Source organism: Convolutriloba macropyga, chromosome 4, assembly GCF_964194025.1.
Source record: "Convolutriloba macropyga chromosome 4, txConMacr16.3, whole genome shotgun sequence".
NCBI lineage: Eukaryota > Metazoa > Xenacoelomorpha > Acoela > Convolutidae > Convolutriloba > Convolutriloba macropyga.
In genome coordinates, this window is record NC_134471.1 from 78,643,877 (window position 1) to 78,662,599 (window position 18,723).

General features: G+C 34.4%; 1 protein-coding gene across 4 annotated transcripts in view; it reads left to right on the forward strand.

Annotated features, from left to right (window-relative positions):
- The window catches only part of LOC142337917 (uncharacterized), a 54,640-nt gene extending 41,036 nt beyond the window's left edge, over positions 1–13,604 (forward strand). The window contains exons 23-27 of one of the 4 annotated variants that reach the window (XM_075387554.1): positions 491–577; positions 3,718–3,915; positions 5,721–5,768; positions 8,494–8,583; positions 13,357–13,604. In XM_075387554.1, coding sequence (XP_075243669.1) covers positions 491–577; positions 3,718–3,915; positions 5,721–5,768; positions 8,494–8,583; positions 13,357–13,479 — 546 coding nt within the window. In that variant the 3' untranslated portion in view covers positions 13,480–13,604. The remainder of the gene's footprint in view (positions 1–490; positions 578–3,717; positions 3,916–5,720; positions 5,769–8,493; positions 8,584–13,356) is intronic. The other 3 variants (XM_075387555.1, XM_075387557.1, XM_075387556.1) reach the window with 3 other exon arrangements.
- Positions 13,605–18,723: the final 5,119 nt, after the last annotated feature.

Consider the following 18,723-nt stretch of genomic DNA (forward strand, 5'->3'; position numbering starts at 1 on the left):
AGATATTACAAGAAGAGGAGATCTTCGAGCAGTTCACAAGAAACGCTGATACAGTAATGGACATATCACCTAAGCGTTGCAGCGGTAGACCACCCCAAATTTTACTACTCATATTGGTTTTGAGTCGAGAAATTCTGTGATCACCAAATGTAGATTTATCTCAATCTCCTTCTTTTCAGGCCTTAGAGTCAAATTAAACAGAACTTTTTCAAAAATTTTGCCACTGTATCTAATTTCCTTCACGAATATTCGCTCTTGCGTAATCATTCATTAATATTGCCGTATTATTTTAGTCAGATATTTTTTCAACTTGATTTAACTTCCCTTTCTTCTTGACCTTGAGCTTTGATTGCTTTGATGTACTTAATACTGACACTCAAAATAAATAGTATAAAGTTAAAGTAAAGCAGCATTATTGGAATAGTATTTATCAGGTTAAATAATTCTTTCTACTTGGTCTTGAAATTTGATGTTTTGCTCCTATGATCAGATGGTGGAGATGTTGAGCGAGTTCCGCTCCAAATTGAGACAAATGGATTCCATCGGACATGGATACGTCACTCGAAACACCATCGAGGTGTGACACAGTGAACAACCCAACCCCTCCTACCCCCTCCCTTTTAACCTTTTCTCACTCACACATACTCATGTCACTAGTATTAACATTTATTTCTACTAATCGTTACGTCTGCTTTCAAATCATGTGGTCCAGCGATCCTTTTTTTTTTACCTAGTTGGCATCAAGTTTTGGACAACTTTGTTGAGTAATCATAGAAGCTTGTTGTGTTATTTTTAGATGTGTTTCCTACTCCTCCCTGACCAAAATTTTTTGTTTTCTTTAAAATGCCTGACACAAAATAATGCTGAGGATGGAAGGTTTTTTTGTTAATATGGAAGAGGCAGTAGGAAATTGTTCTTCGTTCTTCTTACTTGACCTAATCTCTTGTTTTTGGAACATAACGTCATTGAAGGAAGTTTAGGGCACTGGCATGCAACTGAACACTCGTGTTGACGTTTACCACGATAGATTTTTTTGGCTACCATATCCACGTCATATAAATTTATTTTAGCCCGAAATGCTTAAGGAACCTGATAACGTTATAGGACATAGTTAACGAGAATTTAAAACCCGGCAAGAAAGAACTGAAGTCTTTGTTTTATGTGTACTGCTTTTTTAGCTTTAGTATTATCGTAGATGCAACTAATAAACCCGGAATGACCCTTCTTAGATACCATATCTGAGACCATATATGGTTCCATCCAGGTCTAAGACAAATTTTTGGCATGATCCTGTTATGGTTTCTAAAAAGCCATATATGATCTTTGGTATCATTTTCATGAGTTTACATGAAATTGGTAGTTAAGGCAGAGCAGCACGTTTTTGATGGTTTTCCCTCCGATAGAACATTTTATTAGATATTGAACTTAGATATTAAACTTAAGACGCCGTATATGATTTTGGATATGGTTTCTAAGGTTCAGCAAAAATGTCAGACACATTGCAAACAAATGAAGGCTTTTCAATCCATTAAAACAAATGTTCAGTTGTATGATCTGGGATATGGTATCTAAATCATTAAACTGGAAATATGAGCTTTTTCGCTTATTAATTGTTTAAAAATAGTGATGTTTTATCAGTTCAAGGAGTTTTTTAAATTAAACAAAATTGATGTCCCACCTTACTAATAGTATTTAGATTGTAAAACCAAAAGAATGATCCGCCTAACGTTCTTTGAAAAAATTTTATTTTTCAACTGGAAATAACCACTTTTTCCCTTCTTACATTTTCAAAAATATTACTGCTTTCAATAAATTTTCAAACTTTATTGCTTTTCCGTCCTTGTTAGAACTTAAATATATATTTTAATTTAATGTGTTTAATGTCAAACACTAAAAAGTAAAAGGAAGCTCAATTGTGTCTTGCTATAATTAGTAATTCACTACATTAAAAACACTTCAGTAACTCTTTTGGAGTTTCGCCTATATTTTTTAATTTGTTCAACTAGAATCGTATATTGCATACAAGAATAAGTTGCCAGAAATTTGTTGGAAACACAGGAAAACAATAATTTTAACATTTTTTGTTGCAGTTTAAGGAGGTTTTTGATAAAACTAAAAACAGAACTGCTATGCTGTCATTATTAAATCAAAGCATTGAAAATTCCTCTGAGAATGTCGTGGTGTTTTGCTCATGGTTTCGAAATTATTTTCTTTGAACAATCTTTGGCTAGAAAGAAGCAATGATGTTGTCCAGTTGACAAATTTTCTTGCTGGAACGTCCAAAACTTTTCCAGTGTTTCGTCTGTAATCTCCTTAACATGTTGTAAAAAGTTTTTTGGAGGCGAAAAATGAAGTTGCACAAAAAAGTTTTATGATCTTATATGGGTCATAAAATGTATCCAAGACCCATAAAATTTTCATGAGTAATTTTTGGATGTCCATTTTTTTCGCGTGAACCCCCATAGGATGTTGCTAAAAGCATCTTTGAGTCAAAGATTGAGGTTGCACAAAAGCGTTTTATGATCTTGTATGGGCCATAAAAGCCTATGATCTTGGATATGGTATCTAAGAAATCATTGAAAAAAAAAGAATTCAATTCCGTCTCCAAATGCAATTATGCCTCTAGAGCTTTGTATAGCAACCCAAAACCCGTCGTTTCGGAGTACTTTCATCTTTTTGCATGGTCTTAGATATGGTATCTAAGAAGCCTAGATATGGTATCATATATGACTATGATATGGTGTCTAAGATCGGTGTATGGTGGTCATCCCGGGAAGGTGGACCCGATGTGGGCTGTTTTTATAGCTTTAAGGTTTTGTTAAAGATAGATACTATTTTCTGCGGGCGAATTAGACTTAATTAACTTTTTACGACAAGTTAAATGTAATGTTGCCTGAGTCAATGGTATATATACATGGTATATAAAATCAGTAAACTGACTATAGTTTATAAGAGCATTCACTATTTAAAAGAGAAAAGAGTTTTCTCAGTGCGTGAATGGCTGAGAATTCATAGAAGACATTATTATCTGCTGCACTAACTTGTCTGCTTAGATCGTGTCTTCATTTTCGTCTTTCAGATCACACGTAGTTTGAAAGAGGCTTTTGTCTGCCGAGACAGATACGGCAGGTCACATGTTGACTATCTTACTACAAAGGTCTCACTTTTTTTTCTTTCATTTGCACTCTACCGTCATTCTGACTTTCACTGAATTGTTCTATCGCTTAGCTCCTCTTTCGTTCAACCCTCTGTTAATGTCAACCCTCTAGCGAAAATACCCCCTCCCCTCCCCCACGGAAAGGAACCCCCATATTAACATTGAGTTTCGGTCGCGATAATTTGTTCGGTTGTGATTGTTTCATGTCAAGTCCCACGGGCCGCTAAGGCAGAGCCGTGGCCCGCGAGGCATCACCAAACACCCTAAATGCGCAGCTCTTAAACAGCCATGTGTGCAAGTGGGGGGGGGGGGTATTTCCGTGAGGATATTTTTCCTTGGGATTTTTTTTCTAGCTAAAATTTGGTGGTGGTGATTTTTTCATGGGGGTTTTCAGCACGTTTTTTTAATGCAGAGGCGTTAATTTGCAAATCTAGGCAACTGTAAAGATAGATACATTAAACTTTAATAAGTGGTTAGAGTATAACCTTAACTAACTGAAAACCTATCTAACGTTACTATAGTTAGTAAAAAGAAATTTGTAAACTTTTTGCAAATTTCAGAACTTGTTCTACCAGCACAGAGTGGAATTGACAAGAAAAGAGGTGGATCTACTCTGCAAGGCATTCGACATCCACTCTAACGGAAATTTCCACTACCTCCGCTTCCTCCAACTGTACATTCCACCTGTGGTACAGAAACCAATGGAGGCAGCTCCTCCCATTGATACTAACAGTATCATACAAGTACTCAGAACTAGGGTGAGTACTTTTATTAATCAAACCACCCCCCCCCCCCCCCACCACCACCCACCCCGAACAATTCATTTATTCTGAATGTTGTTTAATAGCCGCGAAGCGATAGCGGCTATTATTGGGGACATCGTGGTTTTTTTTACAATTCAAAGAATTTTTACAATTCAAAGAATTTGAATGTATTGGGGCGCTGTCTTTTTTTAAGATCTGTTCACACATTTTCATGATTTTTGAAATCAAATTGGAGTAGTGATTTTGGTCACGCCGAAACAGGAAGTGGAGCGAAAAAGCGATGGTTTTGCGGTGTGAAATTTTTTCGCTCTAAATTTAAAGTAGAGTGAGAAAACGGTGTTTGAACAAAAAGTGTTCAAATGTTGCATTTGGACATTGATTTTCTGTTTTTTTCTTATTTTTTATCTGATTTTTAAAAAAATTATTTTCTCAATTAGTTCATAGTCCATTCTAGGTCTAGTTTTTTCTGTTTAGTCATTGAAAATTCTTTGAATTGTACGTCAGGACTTGTCCTGCTATGTTTTTTTTTAATTCGTCGTCTCCATCGATGATTCTCACGACCTGACTTCTTGGAATTGACTTCTTGGAATTGACTTCAGTGACTTCTATTCCTTTGCAATTAAAATTTGTGTGCGTGACGTCATTCCTGCTTGTAGGTCAATTGCGTGGCTTACCTCACTCGAAGAAATGACTTCTGAACTCACTTATGAAACTTTAAATATTATGAACATTTTAATTAAAAATCAGTAGTGTGCATCTAAGTAGTTGCAAACTTATATGCTCTAATTCTTGAACATTAGTCTCGAGTTTTAGATTACGAATATCAATTTTGAAAAAGCTCTCCTTATAGACCGTATGTGTCATAAAATTGACAGTCCGAATCTAACCTTAAAAGTCTAGTGGTCTATTAAAGGACTGGTGGTCGATCTGTTTATCTTATTTCTTTAGTTGTTTCAATTCATGGAAGGCCACAAGCGTCTATCGCGGCTATTTTCTGGCAATTTGCCGGCTATGTTTTTCTCGTTTGAATGCTTGGGTCTTTCGCATTATGCCCCTCCACAGCCCCCCTCCCCCAGCTCAGTGTACATAGAACTAGTCGTCTCCTTGCCATTTTGTAATTATACCATAGCATAATGTAACTGGGTGGGGGGGGGTGTTATAATGTGGATAAACCCTATTGGTCCTTATTAATTAGCGTTTGTGTATAGATATACTTCATTTAATGTTGTATTGCAACCTCATTGTGTATGTCAGGTTTGCTGATCTTTGTTTAAAGGATTATCTAGATTAAAATTAGGGTTCAATAGATCCAAACTTTGAAAATTGCTCTTTGTTTTCTACATTGTTAGCGCCAAAAGTTTCAGACTTACCGTTGATTCAGTGTCTAATTCAGAGTCTGAATCAGAAAAATATCAGAGTCTGAGTCAGAGGGTTTCAGTGCTAAATGTGACATGAACAGTCTGAATCAGTACTGAATTACTCTGAAAGTTGGGTACGGGGTGTCTCATTGAAGGAAAACTTGATGAATCTTACCTAGATTTGAAATATCTTGAATTTTGTAACAAAACATGGGATTCCTTAACAAGATCCTGTATCCAAATTTTCCTCATCAATCTTGACATGCCTTGAAAATGTCTTGATAGGATGTCGGATTTTTCGAAACACCAGCAAAGACATTACCATATTGTACATATCTTAACTCTCTTACCAAAAATCTTATTCTTCAAGTTTCGTTTAACTGGAATATCGAATCAAATCAGAACAGAATCAGAAGTGATTTTATTCTTCCCTTTTCCCAGAGTAGCGAACCGCGTCGCCGCCACTTTCCCAAACAGATTAAACTACAGGTAATTGATAATATTAGAAGCCGCACCCAAACTCAAGCTAGTTAGCAGGTAGCTGAATTGTTGCATGGACAGTTAGTTATTTAGAGGCATAGAGAGTCAGAACAAAATACCCAATGCCAAAATACCCTGCGTGCTAAGATGTCTCAATAAAACCTAATATTTTTTATCAAACAAGCTTGCATAATCATTTTTTTCAAACAAGTGAATAAAAATAGTACACAAAAGTAAAAATATACTTGAAAGAAAAAAATATTGCTTGAAAGTCATGCAAGCATTTATTAATTTTATTACAACCATAAAATCAATCAGTTACCAAATAAATGATTTTAATGTGTTCGATATTCTTGTAGCATAATGTATTCTGGCATTGGGTAAAGATATCATGTAACGAATAGAGATAACAATCATTTGAAAAAATGAAGATTGATCTTTCATCTTCGCTTGCTTATTGGAACACCGCGTAACAGCTGTTTCGCTTTCATTATTCACAATTCGTATATTTTTAACCTGATTTATATGGTTCTATTGTAACTGTTTGGTTGTATTGTAAATCTATTTTTCACTCTTTCTTTAAAAATTGTCAATTTTTATGCGGGAATATTATTCTTGATAACTTATTATTCAAGATGGAGATGTTTGACACGAAAATTGTCGTGAAATTATTCAAGGGTCCTCCCGTACCAGTCTACGATTTAGTACCCTGAACGAGTTTCAAGCCTTGATCAGCACTTCTCCAGTGAAATAGCGTCTTGAATTGGCAAATCAGAACTGATCATGTTTTGTTTCAATTTTCAAGACTTGTCAAGGCTTGGCAAGTCTTGAGTCAATTCATGGCCAAGACTTGGCATGTCATGATTATTGCGCAGTTAAGCAATGTAGAGAAATGAAAAGACATTATTCATAATTAATGCATTTCAACATTAGCAAAAATTTGTCATGTTTTGGCAAGAAAATTGTTAATCTGGCGAAACTATTTGATTTGAGCATCTATCAACTTAAATTTTCCCATATCACTACGAAACGAGGTTTTTCCATTGTGAACAAAAGAGTGGCCATGAGTGTTATATTTGGGGAATATCCATTTTTTTCTTTCTATTAAGTGAACTTCGTAGGAAAGCTCGCATTTTCTTGTGCTCTTTTTTTCACTTTGGAGTGATTTGAAGGCCAGCCATCGTAAATGGTGGCTTTTTAATAGCCGCCCTCATCTTCTCAGCCGGCTATTATTGCGCTCGTATTTTTTTTTTACTTCGTCAAACTTTTTTTCGCTTTACCATTTTGCCGCTTTTTCGACATTTTGCGTGAAATCTTTTTGACTTCTCTAGGCTAGTTTCTCTCTTCTCTCATTCTGCTAAAAGTGAATTTGAACATCAGTTGCTAAGCAAAGCAATTCAAAATAAACAGAGTCGGTATAAAAACTTGAAGTCAGAAATAGAAACGGGATAAACACATAAAGCCCAATTTTAGATGCCCGCTATTTGAACGTCGTTCCTATAAGTCTTAGTTACCACCTCTAATGCTTATTGGTGTTGATAGTAGCCCCTGTAGCCTCGCTCTAAGAAACAGAAGTATGTTCAACTACGAAATGCCATCAAAATAAATCGGACTTAAAAAATATTTTTGTACAAAAATCTTTTTTTTTTCAATATATTCTATTCGTTCAATCCCAATCATGCTTATTGGAATCAACGGTGGCTATTTTCCGGCAATCTGCCGGGTATGTTTTCTTTCGTTGCGAAACGATAGAAAACTAACGCTAAAAACTGTGCTCAAGACTTGACTCAAGAGCCGCCTAGACTTAAGACTTGAATCAAGACGTTCCAAGTCTCAAATGGACATGATCAGAGCTCTGATACAAGTTATCTAAAACAAGCAATTTCACTGAATCATTACTGATTAAAACCTGAAGTTCAGTCCGGGTACTGATGTGCAGCATACGTAATGTTGTTAGTTTCAACTTAGTGTTGCTTTACCCAACTATGGTGACTTCATGCGTTTGTAGATGTGAAATCTACTTACCTATACCTTGGTAAAAAAAAAATACGGTGAATGTTTAATTCGAGTTCTAGTTTTCTCGGTTGCATTTCGAACTTTGTGCGATTTTTTCGTTAGCTGAGTTCTCAAAGTTTTTTGTTCAGACCAATATTCCGGCTTTTAACACTTCTTTAGTTTAACCCCTACCATCCAAACCTTCGATTAATTCACTTCTGTATCAATTCATCATGATGTTAATTGGTACAAATAAACGTTCAAAATTAGGAATATTCAAGTTTAAGTTAACAAGTTTCTAGGTAGATGTCGGAAATTACTGATAAATAGAGTTTGGGGAAAAGGTATTTGCGCGAAAAATTTACGGGAAAACAAGATGTTGAGTAAAAAAAAAATAATGATAAAATGTGGGCAGTTAAATCAATCGGGGTGAAAAGTAGTAAAACCCTCGAGGGCTTATGAAATAAAAGTGCCAACATGTGAAATCAGGTAAATAGTATTCTCAAAGTTTAGGTAAATTTATTTCAGTTAAGTTGGGACAATTTTCTTTTGCGGTAAGTTTTGTCTGTGAATATCAAAATGGGTTAACTGCAAAGTTCGAATAAAAAAGTTTTATTTTGAGTTTATAATAATTTCTGGAAAAATGCGTGATTTCGGATGTCTTGTTTATTTTCACTAACTAATGCGTTTTCTACGTCATTGGATGCTCTCTAATTGTTTGTTTGATTTTTGATTGCAGATTCTGGCCAAGTGGAAGAATCTGAGAAGGGCTTTTGTACAGCACGATGTGAACAAAGACGGATTCTTGCAAAGGGACGAATTCTTAAAGGTGAAAAATATTATTGCTGCAATAAAATTCTGTTCAACTGCTACAGAGGGCATTACCTTATAGCCATTATGGGAACTATGACTCTATATAATATATGACTGTTATTCTGCCCTAGATATTGCAGAATAGTTGTCTTGCAAGATTCGTACTGAGTTGTCCAATTTTAGTTCGATTTAGTACGAATCTTGCAAGATAACTATTCAGTCGTACTAGATGGTTATCTTGCAAGATGTTACAAGAACTTACGAGATTTAGTACGCATCTTGCACTCCATCTTGTCTTTTTCATAAGCATTCATAGTTAAAAAATGGGTCCAATAGGTTTTATCTGTTTTTAATAGCCGCGTCAGCAATTCCAGTCGGCTATCATTGCGCTCCTGATTCTTTTTACAATTCAAAGAATTTGAACTGTATTGGGGCGCTGTCTTTTTTTAAGATCTTTTCACACATTTTCATGATTTTTGAAGTCAAATTGGAGTAAGGATTTTGATCACGCCGAAACAGGAAGTGGAGCGGAAAAAAGCGAGTGGTTTTGCGGCGTGAAATTTTTTCGCTCTAATTTTTAAGTAGAGTGAGAAAACGGTATTTGAAGATAAATTCGCTTTCTCGCTAGTAGTTTTTTGTTCACATGCGGCAATTTCACTTGTTGGATCGGATTTTTTTTCTAAATGGTTTTACCAATCCATTCGTAGTTCGTTCTAGGCCTAGTTTTTTTTGTTTGAACCAAATTTTCATTTCTTGCTATTGTTTTTTTTGCACATACGGCCATTTCACTTTGATTTTTACTTTTTTTCATTTTTTATCTGATTTTTTTCTAAATTTTTCTAGTCCATTCTAGGTCTAGTTTTTTCTTTAGTCAATGAAAATTATTTGAATTGTACGTCAGGACTTGTCCTGTTATGTTTTTTTTTCGTCTGACAGATTTTTGTTTCGTCTTCCCACCTGACGTCTTGGAATTGACTTTTTCAATGACTTCAGTGACTTCTACTGCTTTCCTGTTCAAATTTGTATGCGTGACGTCATTTCTGCTTTTAGGTTTGCACTTAAGTAGTGCCAAACTTATATGCCCTAATTCTTGAGTATTAGTCTTAAGTATAGACCGTATGTGTCATAAAAATGACAGTCCGAATCTGACCCAAAAAGTCCAGTGGTCTATTAAAGACTGGTGGTCGATCTTTCTTATCTATTTCATTTCATTAGTTGTTTCAATTCATGGAAGGCCAAAAGCGTCTATCGCGGCTATTTTCCAGCAATCTGCCAGCTATGTTTTTGCTTGCTTCGCGTTCTTATTCCAATGTTTAAGTACTCTTTTTATTAAATAAATTTTTCTTAAATAAGAAAATGTGGAGTTTTTCAAATGTTTGTCTTTGAAGGTTTCATTTCACTGTTCATAAAGTTTTTTCATTATTTGTTTTTTGAGATTGGGTTTTCAGACGTCTGAATTTTAATGCAATTAGTAATTGTTAGACCGACTTTTTATGCTCACATTTTTGAGTTGTCATTTACTTTTGCGCGTTTCCGTCGACAGAAGTGGCCATAAGACCACTTCTTGCGAAAAATAGTCAAAGTGTGATTTTCCACTCTCAACTGAATGTGATTGCTGTCGCATCTCAACGATGAGAGTTCAGCGTGGAAATCCTTTTCTCTTTTCTGACTTAACTAGTGTGCGATGACCCTATCCTTTCCGCTCTAGCTGAAAACAACAATCAATCTGACACAGACTAGTTGAAATCCTATCCTGTAGGGCTTAGAAAGATTTCATTGGAAGAAGGTTATATTGTAAGATTTTGATAGAAAAATGTCATCGTTCAAGAAAACAAATTTTTTCGAGATGAAATTTTATTTTGCACGATTTTGAAAGATAAAAAATTATCTTTCAAGACTGAAAGCTATATTGCACGGTTTTTGCAAACTCCTTTTCGGTCAATCTCTGTTGTAATTAGTTGCTTTTTTGGCGCTTTTTTCTATACTTTCTTGTAGAAAGCTTTCTGGAGAGTTGGTAAATTTGAGCAAAAACTAAGTTGATCTGAAATTACAAAACAATAAATTACAATATTTGCTTTATTTCATCAACCTGATACAAGTCGATCAATAAAGTGTACAATTCATTCTTCCTTATTTTTAATGATTCAGGGCGAATTTTTACGCCATGTTGAAAAAATTGTTGAGCCTGATCGGAGTAATTTTTAATAGTTATTAGATTTCATTAAAGATATCGTATGCAGATCGTTTATGAACGTTTTCATTTTTCTACCCTAATTTGCGTATTTAAAAGAGAAAAATTATCTGGCATTAAAACTTTATCTTGCAACATGTTGTAAAATTTGGAGAAAACTTTCTAGCAAAATCTTGCAAGGTTTGTGCAGGACAAACTTTGTTGCGAAAGAGATGAAGAAGCTTATATACAAAATATACAATATAAATATTCAATAGCTTTCAGAAAAGGAGATTTGCTCAAGTTAAAACATGAAGAATCGCTGAAGTTACCAAGTTCTGCATCAAGTTATGAAGTAATCAAGATGAAGTTATGAAGTTCTCTTCTTTTTGGATACTGTATTACAGTTTAAACTAGAAGTTCCACGGCTGTATGTCTGTGTTAGATGTGCTTATCTATGGAGCATTCGCTTCATATGACTCAAGAGATCTTTTTCGTTTCTACTTTTTGTCAATTTCAAGCTACTTTTGGTGATGTTTATTTTAATATAAATACTTATTTTGTCTTTGGTTGAGTTAAAAAGTTCCTTTAAAAGAGTGACCATGTAAAATCCGGATAGAAAAAAAATTATCTTGCTAGAAAACAAAATTTGGCAAGATTAAAGCTTATCTTTCGTTCGTTGATCTTATGGAAAGTTTTCAGGAGGAAGTTGGTCAATGTGAATAACACAGCTCATATCTAGTTTTTTTCTACTGTAATTCAGTTTAAACCAGAAGTTCCATGGCTGTATGTCTGTGTAAGCTGCTCCCATTTTTGGAAATTCGCTTCATATGCCTCAAGACATCTCTGTTGGTTCTACTTTTTGTCAATTTCAAACTACGTATGATGTGTCGCTAAATATATCTACTGATTTTGTCTTTGATTGAGTTCAAAAGTTCTTTTAGAAAAGTAACCTTGTAAAATCTGGATAGAAAAAATTATCTTACAAGAAAACAAAACAAGAAACCATATACAAGTCCATTAAATTTTCAGAAAAGAATGTTGATTTTAGTTAAAACCTGAACAAATGCTGAAGCTATAAAGTTTCCGATATGAGATTGGTTGTTCATTTTGCCCGCTCAATTTTTAAATTTTTGAGATCAAGCAAGAGATCATCATCCCGCTCATCTTTTTTTATTGTAATACAGTTGAAATTAGAGGTTCCACGGTTGTATGTCTGTGTTAGATGCGCTTATCTTTGGAGCATTCGCTTCATATGACTCTAGACATCTCTTTCGGTTCTGCTTTCTGTCACTTTCAAGCTACGTTTAGTGATATTTCCTTGAATATATATACTGATTTTGTCTTTGGTTTGTGTAGTTTTTAAGCTGTTTCGTAGCCCTTCTTTGAGTTTAGCCGATCTATCCCTCCTTCGTACGCCGACTGCGCGTTTTGTCATTAACCCGGGTTTGAGAAGAAATTGTTTTCAGAATGTCATTATGTTTGTGTTCATTGCGCATGGCTAAGATGCTTCCGCCAATATAATGTAATCAATATCTCCGCTGTTCACCTTGCGCTTGAGATCGGTCTATTTGCTTTTGGAAATTTTGGCCTGTTTTATCTTAATTGTTGATTTTCACTTTAGTGCTCTATTTTTTACAGGAAGATTATTAGTTCCTCAAATATAGACAGTCTTGTCTGTTCCTCATATCTGGCCAATCCCAGCACATTGTTATTTATTATTATCGAATATGTTTCAGCTCTTATTTGGTCTTTAATCGGTCTTTTATTTGGTTTTTAAAGCTCTATCGGGTATTTTCCATTATAGACGCACCCCACATAATTCTAGCCCCCGTTATTGTATGTTACCGTTATTGTATATCAATAATGAAATCTGAGCTCTCATGTTTTAAGATTGTATTGCACAGTATGGATTTCAAATGTTAAAAACATAACCAGTTGTTTTTTTGACGTATTAAGTAAAAGATTGTTTACGCTATGCTGGTTCTTGATAAATTTCTCTGCTGTTCTGTAATTTTTTACATCTTTGCATTTAACTCTGAAAGTATTCGTGAAATATCTTCATTTTCTGTTTGAAAATTGATTCATGGTAAAGAAAAATTAGGAGTAATTTTAGAAATTGCGTAATCGTTGATCTTATGTCTTGAGCCGAAAGGAACCATTATGACTTTTCATCTAACTGAGCTTTTTATCGTTTGTCCGTTTTTTTCAAGAATAACAATACTCAAATTAAAAAAACTCGAGAAGGTTGGAAGGTTTTGTTTGTTTATTTGAGGCAAAATTTTTGGGATCTTTTCCCTTTGTGTCCCCCAAAGCTTAGTGAGTGCATGTTATTTGCACCCCAGGCGCACGTGCAATATTTTTACAATGGTTTACTATGTAATGGAACGTGTTCTGTAATTGGGGGTGCATAACGTACGGGGGCGCAAATGGAAAAGATCCCAATTTTGTTTACATAACTTTGGATCTTCTCCGTTGGTGCCCCCCTCCAGTACGTTATGCACCCCCATAGTTAGAGAGTGTCATAACATAGCAAATCATTATGCAAAATTATGGCAAGTGCTTCTGGGGGGGGGGGGGGTTGCAAAAACGGACCCCATTTTGTTGTTGTTTGTGCAGATATTGCGCCACCATGGCATCCAACTGGACGAAGAGGATCTGTACCACTTGATGTCAGACATTGACACGAACATGGATGGGAAACTGAGCTATGCCGAATTCCTCAAATACTTCCTCGTCTAACAACTGTTGCTTCCTACTCCCATTACACCATTACATGTAATAGTTCAGAGGATCTTTTCCGTCTGTGCCCCCAGCTTAGTGGGCGCATACTATTTGCAACCCCCAGACGCATGTGCCATATTTTTACAATGGTTTACTATCTAATGGCACGTGCTCTGTAACTGGGGGCGCATAACGTACTGGGAGGGGGGGGGGTAACAAACGGAAAAGATCCAGTTCAGAATTTAGTTCATTATGTCCAGAATAAGCTCAGAATTTTACTATGAATTTTACCATGAAATGTCTATAAAGTGTCATGATCAGAACTATGGGCATAGTAAAAATCATAATAAAATTACTATGAGTCAGTACTGAAATATTTTGAGACAGGTCCGCGCAAATTATCAATCAAGCATATCGAAATTCAGGAAAAATAATAACGGACCAAGAGGAGTTAAGTTTTGACAACTGAAGATGAAGTTTTCACGAGTCGGTGAGGAAATTACTCACTTTTGAGACTTCGCAAATGGAGTATGGAGAGAAAACATGAACTTCAACTCAACGGAAAAAGGTTTTCATCGAAAAAGGTTTTTATCGGAAAAAGGTTTTTATCGGAAAAAGGTTTTTATCGGAAAAAGGTTTTTATCGGAAAAAGGTTTTATCGGAAAAAGGTTTTCATCGGAAAAAGATAATATTTTTATGGTCTGCAAATTGGAGCTAGATAAATTATTTTGACAATTCTGAATTACTGGAGTTATGTACAGAAGTCTGAAATTCCAATTATCTCTAATGGAAGTCAAAAATGATAGTGAAGCTTTCAAGTGTAACAGAAGACCCTTTTGTTGAGCAGTTTTACATTTGTCTTTGAAAGTTGAATTTCATCATTAGTTTATTATGGAGTAAAACGAAAAAAAAAATACTTGCCAAAAAACCAGGTGTCATAAAATAACTCAACTATACAAATCGACAGTTATATTTACAGTGCTATATTTTATCTGTTCGCGAGCTTTTGAAAAACATCAGCGTAAAATTCAATCAATCACAAATTGATACAGTTGTCTCTTTACTAATTAACTTGGTGTACTAACTAGTTAATTAATTAGTTATAATTACCTGCCTGTCTTCTGCCATTTATGGATACAATGCATTAATTAATTCACGCCTCCCTTAACTCATACGTGCATTAAATTTTACAATAAACCATAACTTTAGTTCTCATTTCATGTGCTGCTTGTTTCGAAAACAACAAGGGAGCTTTCAAACTGCCTCAACTATACAAAAAATAGTCACAAAGCGTCTGTCGGAACCGAACTAAACACCCTCGTTGAGGTGAAAATTTAATTTAATAGCACTTGCTGGAATTGCTTCAATGTTTTAAAGGCTTTATCGGTTTTCGCTGAAGGTCAAAAGTGAGTTTGATTGCAAATCGTTTATGAACTGGAAATTAATGTGGAAAGCTCTCATTTTATGCACTTCAGCACCTTAAAAGAGTCAATTAAAAACCAATAAAGTGACTAGGCTGAAGTATATGTGGGCCACATTGTCAATGTATAGATATACAAAATGTGAAAACAAGCATCGAAATTACTGGGCCAAAAATTTTGTAGCAGCTCCTGAGTTGAAATTAACTAATCCATTGTTCTAATTTGTTTTCTTTCATTAATACTTAAAGCTAAACCAAGAAAGCATTGTGCTTTATTTTATTTTCATCAATAGAATTTTTTTGACAAATCGGTTTTCAAAAAGCCAAGAAGCTACAATAAGTAATTAAACGTAACAAACTTTTCGGTAAACAATGTCGCTTTATGCCTTGCTTTTTAAAAAAATAAGATTTGCCATATGGTTGATGAAAAAAAATATTTGACTCTATCATTCAAAACCCTCACTAGGGCCTCACAGCGGAAGCACAGCATTTGAACAGTACTTATCAACTTCAAATTTGAAGATATATACAAGTCGACGTTAGAAAGCGCCGAAACCTGACTTGATATCAGCAGAGCCGAAAGCAAAAAGTTACCTTAAATTGCCCTAAGTTGTTTGTTCACTACCATGAAGAGTACTTAATTGGGTTAAATGGTCTCAGGTTTAGTTGTGATATTTTCATATCGTTGTTAGGACAATTTACCCAATTTGCTTCACCGAATACCCGTTTACCCATTGCCATTTTACCCAATGCCATTTTACTCAACGCCATTATAACGAACCTGGGATTTTATCCAATGCGAACTTTAATTTAACCTATTGTTGAAATTACCCGAGTTACTATTTAGCTGAGTATATGAAAAATGGCGCGTGCGATGAAAATATCACAACCGATCTTGGGATTATAAATGGCTATGAATCTAAATGGCCCGTCGGAATTGATATGAAATTGTCATAAGCGAATATGGGATTATATTGTCCACATAAGTATTTAAAAACATACGTGTAATAGTGACTGATAAATTGTAATCGGATAAATGGACAAAAAGATGAAAAACCATTGGGTAAAGTGTCACTGGTTAAAATGTAATTGCGTGAAATGGTTATGGTTAAAATGACAGGTTGGTAAAATGGAATTAGAAAAATTGCCATGTAACATTTCATATCAATTCCCATGAGCTGCTGAGGCAATGGCCCGCAAAAATTTCAAAATAACTAATTATTAATTCGCTTTCAGTTTTTTTGCTAGAAAATATTCAAATTTAATTTCTCAATTACTCGGTTATGATTGGTTGAGAATTTGTTAGTCCTATATCAGAGGGCAAATTGACCGCAAAATTTCTCTTAAGTTATCGCCCTATAATCTCAATAAATATTGGGCACTTTCAATCGGCTTTTTTTCATCGACTCTCATACACCTCACTGTACTGTGGATAAGTAAGTTGCTATGGTATCTGAAGAGTTTGTTTTATTACTGCGTGACAATTTCAATTTCTTTGTGATTAATGAAAGTTAATTAAGTGTTAATAGTAAAAGATTAATTTAATGAGCCAATTAGATATAACTCATAAAATGATAGACAAAAGTTTTCAATACTCTTTAACCGAGTATTCCAGAAATCAGGTTTCATTATAGACTAGCAAAATTTGAATTGACGAAATAGTTGATTCCACTAATTGTTGCGGACCATGGCCATGTCTCAGCATTTCATCAGACTTTATATGGAACTATTTTATATCACAACCGAACATCAGATCAACTTAGCAAAACAAATGCTTTTCGTACTAAGCTACTGAAAATTTAGGGGTTATTAAAATCATTTTTTATCATTTTGGCTCTTTTTGAATCAGGCCACGGTTTGGAACTTTTTAACGTCAGATCTTTCGACTGAACCGATCGAGCGCACACAGACTGGGTATAATTAGCAGAAGGTTTATTTAATTGAGTAGTTATGGCCCAGTATACAAATAAAACCCCAAAATTTACGTGCATCCGTTTTTTTGAATAACATAGAGTCTCTTGACTTGACGGAGATATAATGATGTGAAATGATTTGAAACATAAGTGATGAATAAAAACTAACCAGTATGCAATATTTATGTACAAAATACTGGTCTCTAAAAGTACACGTGTCTCCGATGCTTCCGGACTGATTTTCTCGCAAGGCAATATCACGGAAATTAGTCTGGAAATTTTGTTCTATTTATGCTAGACGCCTATGATCCCCCTTCGGTAAACTTTTCTAAAAATTAGGGTTGTTTTCATCAGTTTAATTTTGGCAAATTTTTGTTCATTTTATGATAAACATTTATTTGGGCATTACCTTGCTGCCCTGTCTTGCGAGCAGTGACTGGTTTGGTTTATAAATTTACAGAAAAAATTAATGTCAACTGTCTTTGTTGAATTTAATATTCATTTTTGTTTAAGCATCGCCAAACAAAAAAATTTCTTTGATGATTCTACCAAAATATAATAACTCTCACGGAAATGCTAACATTCTGTTGGAATTTGAAAAATTTCAATTTTCCGGAATGTTAAAAATCTCGAAGGATGAATAGATTGTGAGCCTTAATTTTAATTGAAAAATGTGACTCAGCTTCGATTTTTTGAGAACTTCCTTTGATTAGCAAGGACCGCCTAGCCAAGCGAGACGTGAATCCAGGGTTTTGAGGAGAGTCAGCACAATTACCTCGAATTGGTAAATTTTCCGAGATTAAAAATGACTAAAGCTCATAGAAGTGAGCTTCTGTCTGTATAAAGGAACACACGTTTGGCATGTTAATTCGCGCACTTGTCTGTGCGTTCATTTTCGGTCGAAAAATTGAAAAACGGTTACATTTAACTTAAAATCCATGTTGATAACAAACACAAAAGAAAGCTGATAAAATAAGAATACTCACTGCAGTTTTCTGTTGCTTTTTAGATAAAATATTAGCAACTTTCAAAAATCAACACAAATAGTACTGAATTGAATAGATGTATATAATATTCTGCGAAAATTTGTTTTTTAGAACTAAAATTCCTCTTTTTTGAAATTTTGCGATCGATATAAGTTTATTTTTTCTAATTTTTATAGTTTGTCTTGGTAAAAAAGTTTAGATACAAAAATGAAATAAATAACAACTCGCAAAGACAACATTTGAATGTCTTTTCTTTTGAAACAATTTACTTAATAGCTTTTTTGCAGGAGAAAAATAGCAGGAGAAAACAATGGAAGACAAAGAAACGTTTAGTGCAGCCTTGATACAAGCCTTACCATCGATTTTCGCGGTTTATGAAAAAATTGTGAAAATTGAAACGTCTGTTGTTTTTTGTTCATGTTTTTGCTAAAAAATCATCGTCAGCAATTTATGTTTGTCTGCCTGATTGAATATTTGATTGCTTGCTTACTAGACCAATATTACATTTCAATGTTTAACAAAATAAAACACTCTAAAACAGTGTTTTTTTTAACAAGGGACAAAATGCGACAACTGTTAAAATTCCACATAATGCGTTGTAGAATTTGGACTTCTTGTCTTTACACGTTTTTGTAGATCTGTTTAATAGATTTGTATTTATCCAACTGAGGAAAAACTCACAAGATTTGTTTTTCTTATCTAAAACAGCGATCTACAGAAGTTTGGGGAAAAAATCCAAAAAATTTTGTTTTGTTTTTGTTCTTGTTCTATTCAATTTTTTTTCAAAGTTTGAAAGAATAGAAACAAAGACAAAACAAAAGAACGCTGATTAGAACTTTTTTCAAAACCTCTTAGATAGTTGTTTTAGATAAGAAAAACCGGTCTTGTGATTTTCGTTTCTGATTTGGATAAAACAAAATCTATAAAACAGATCTAGCAAAAT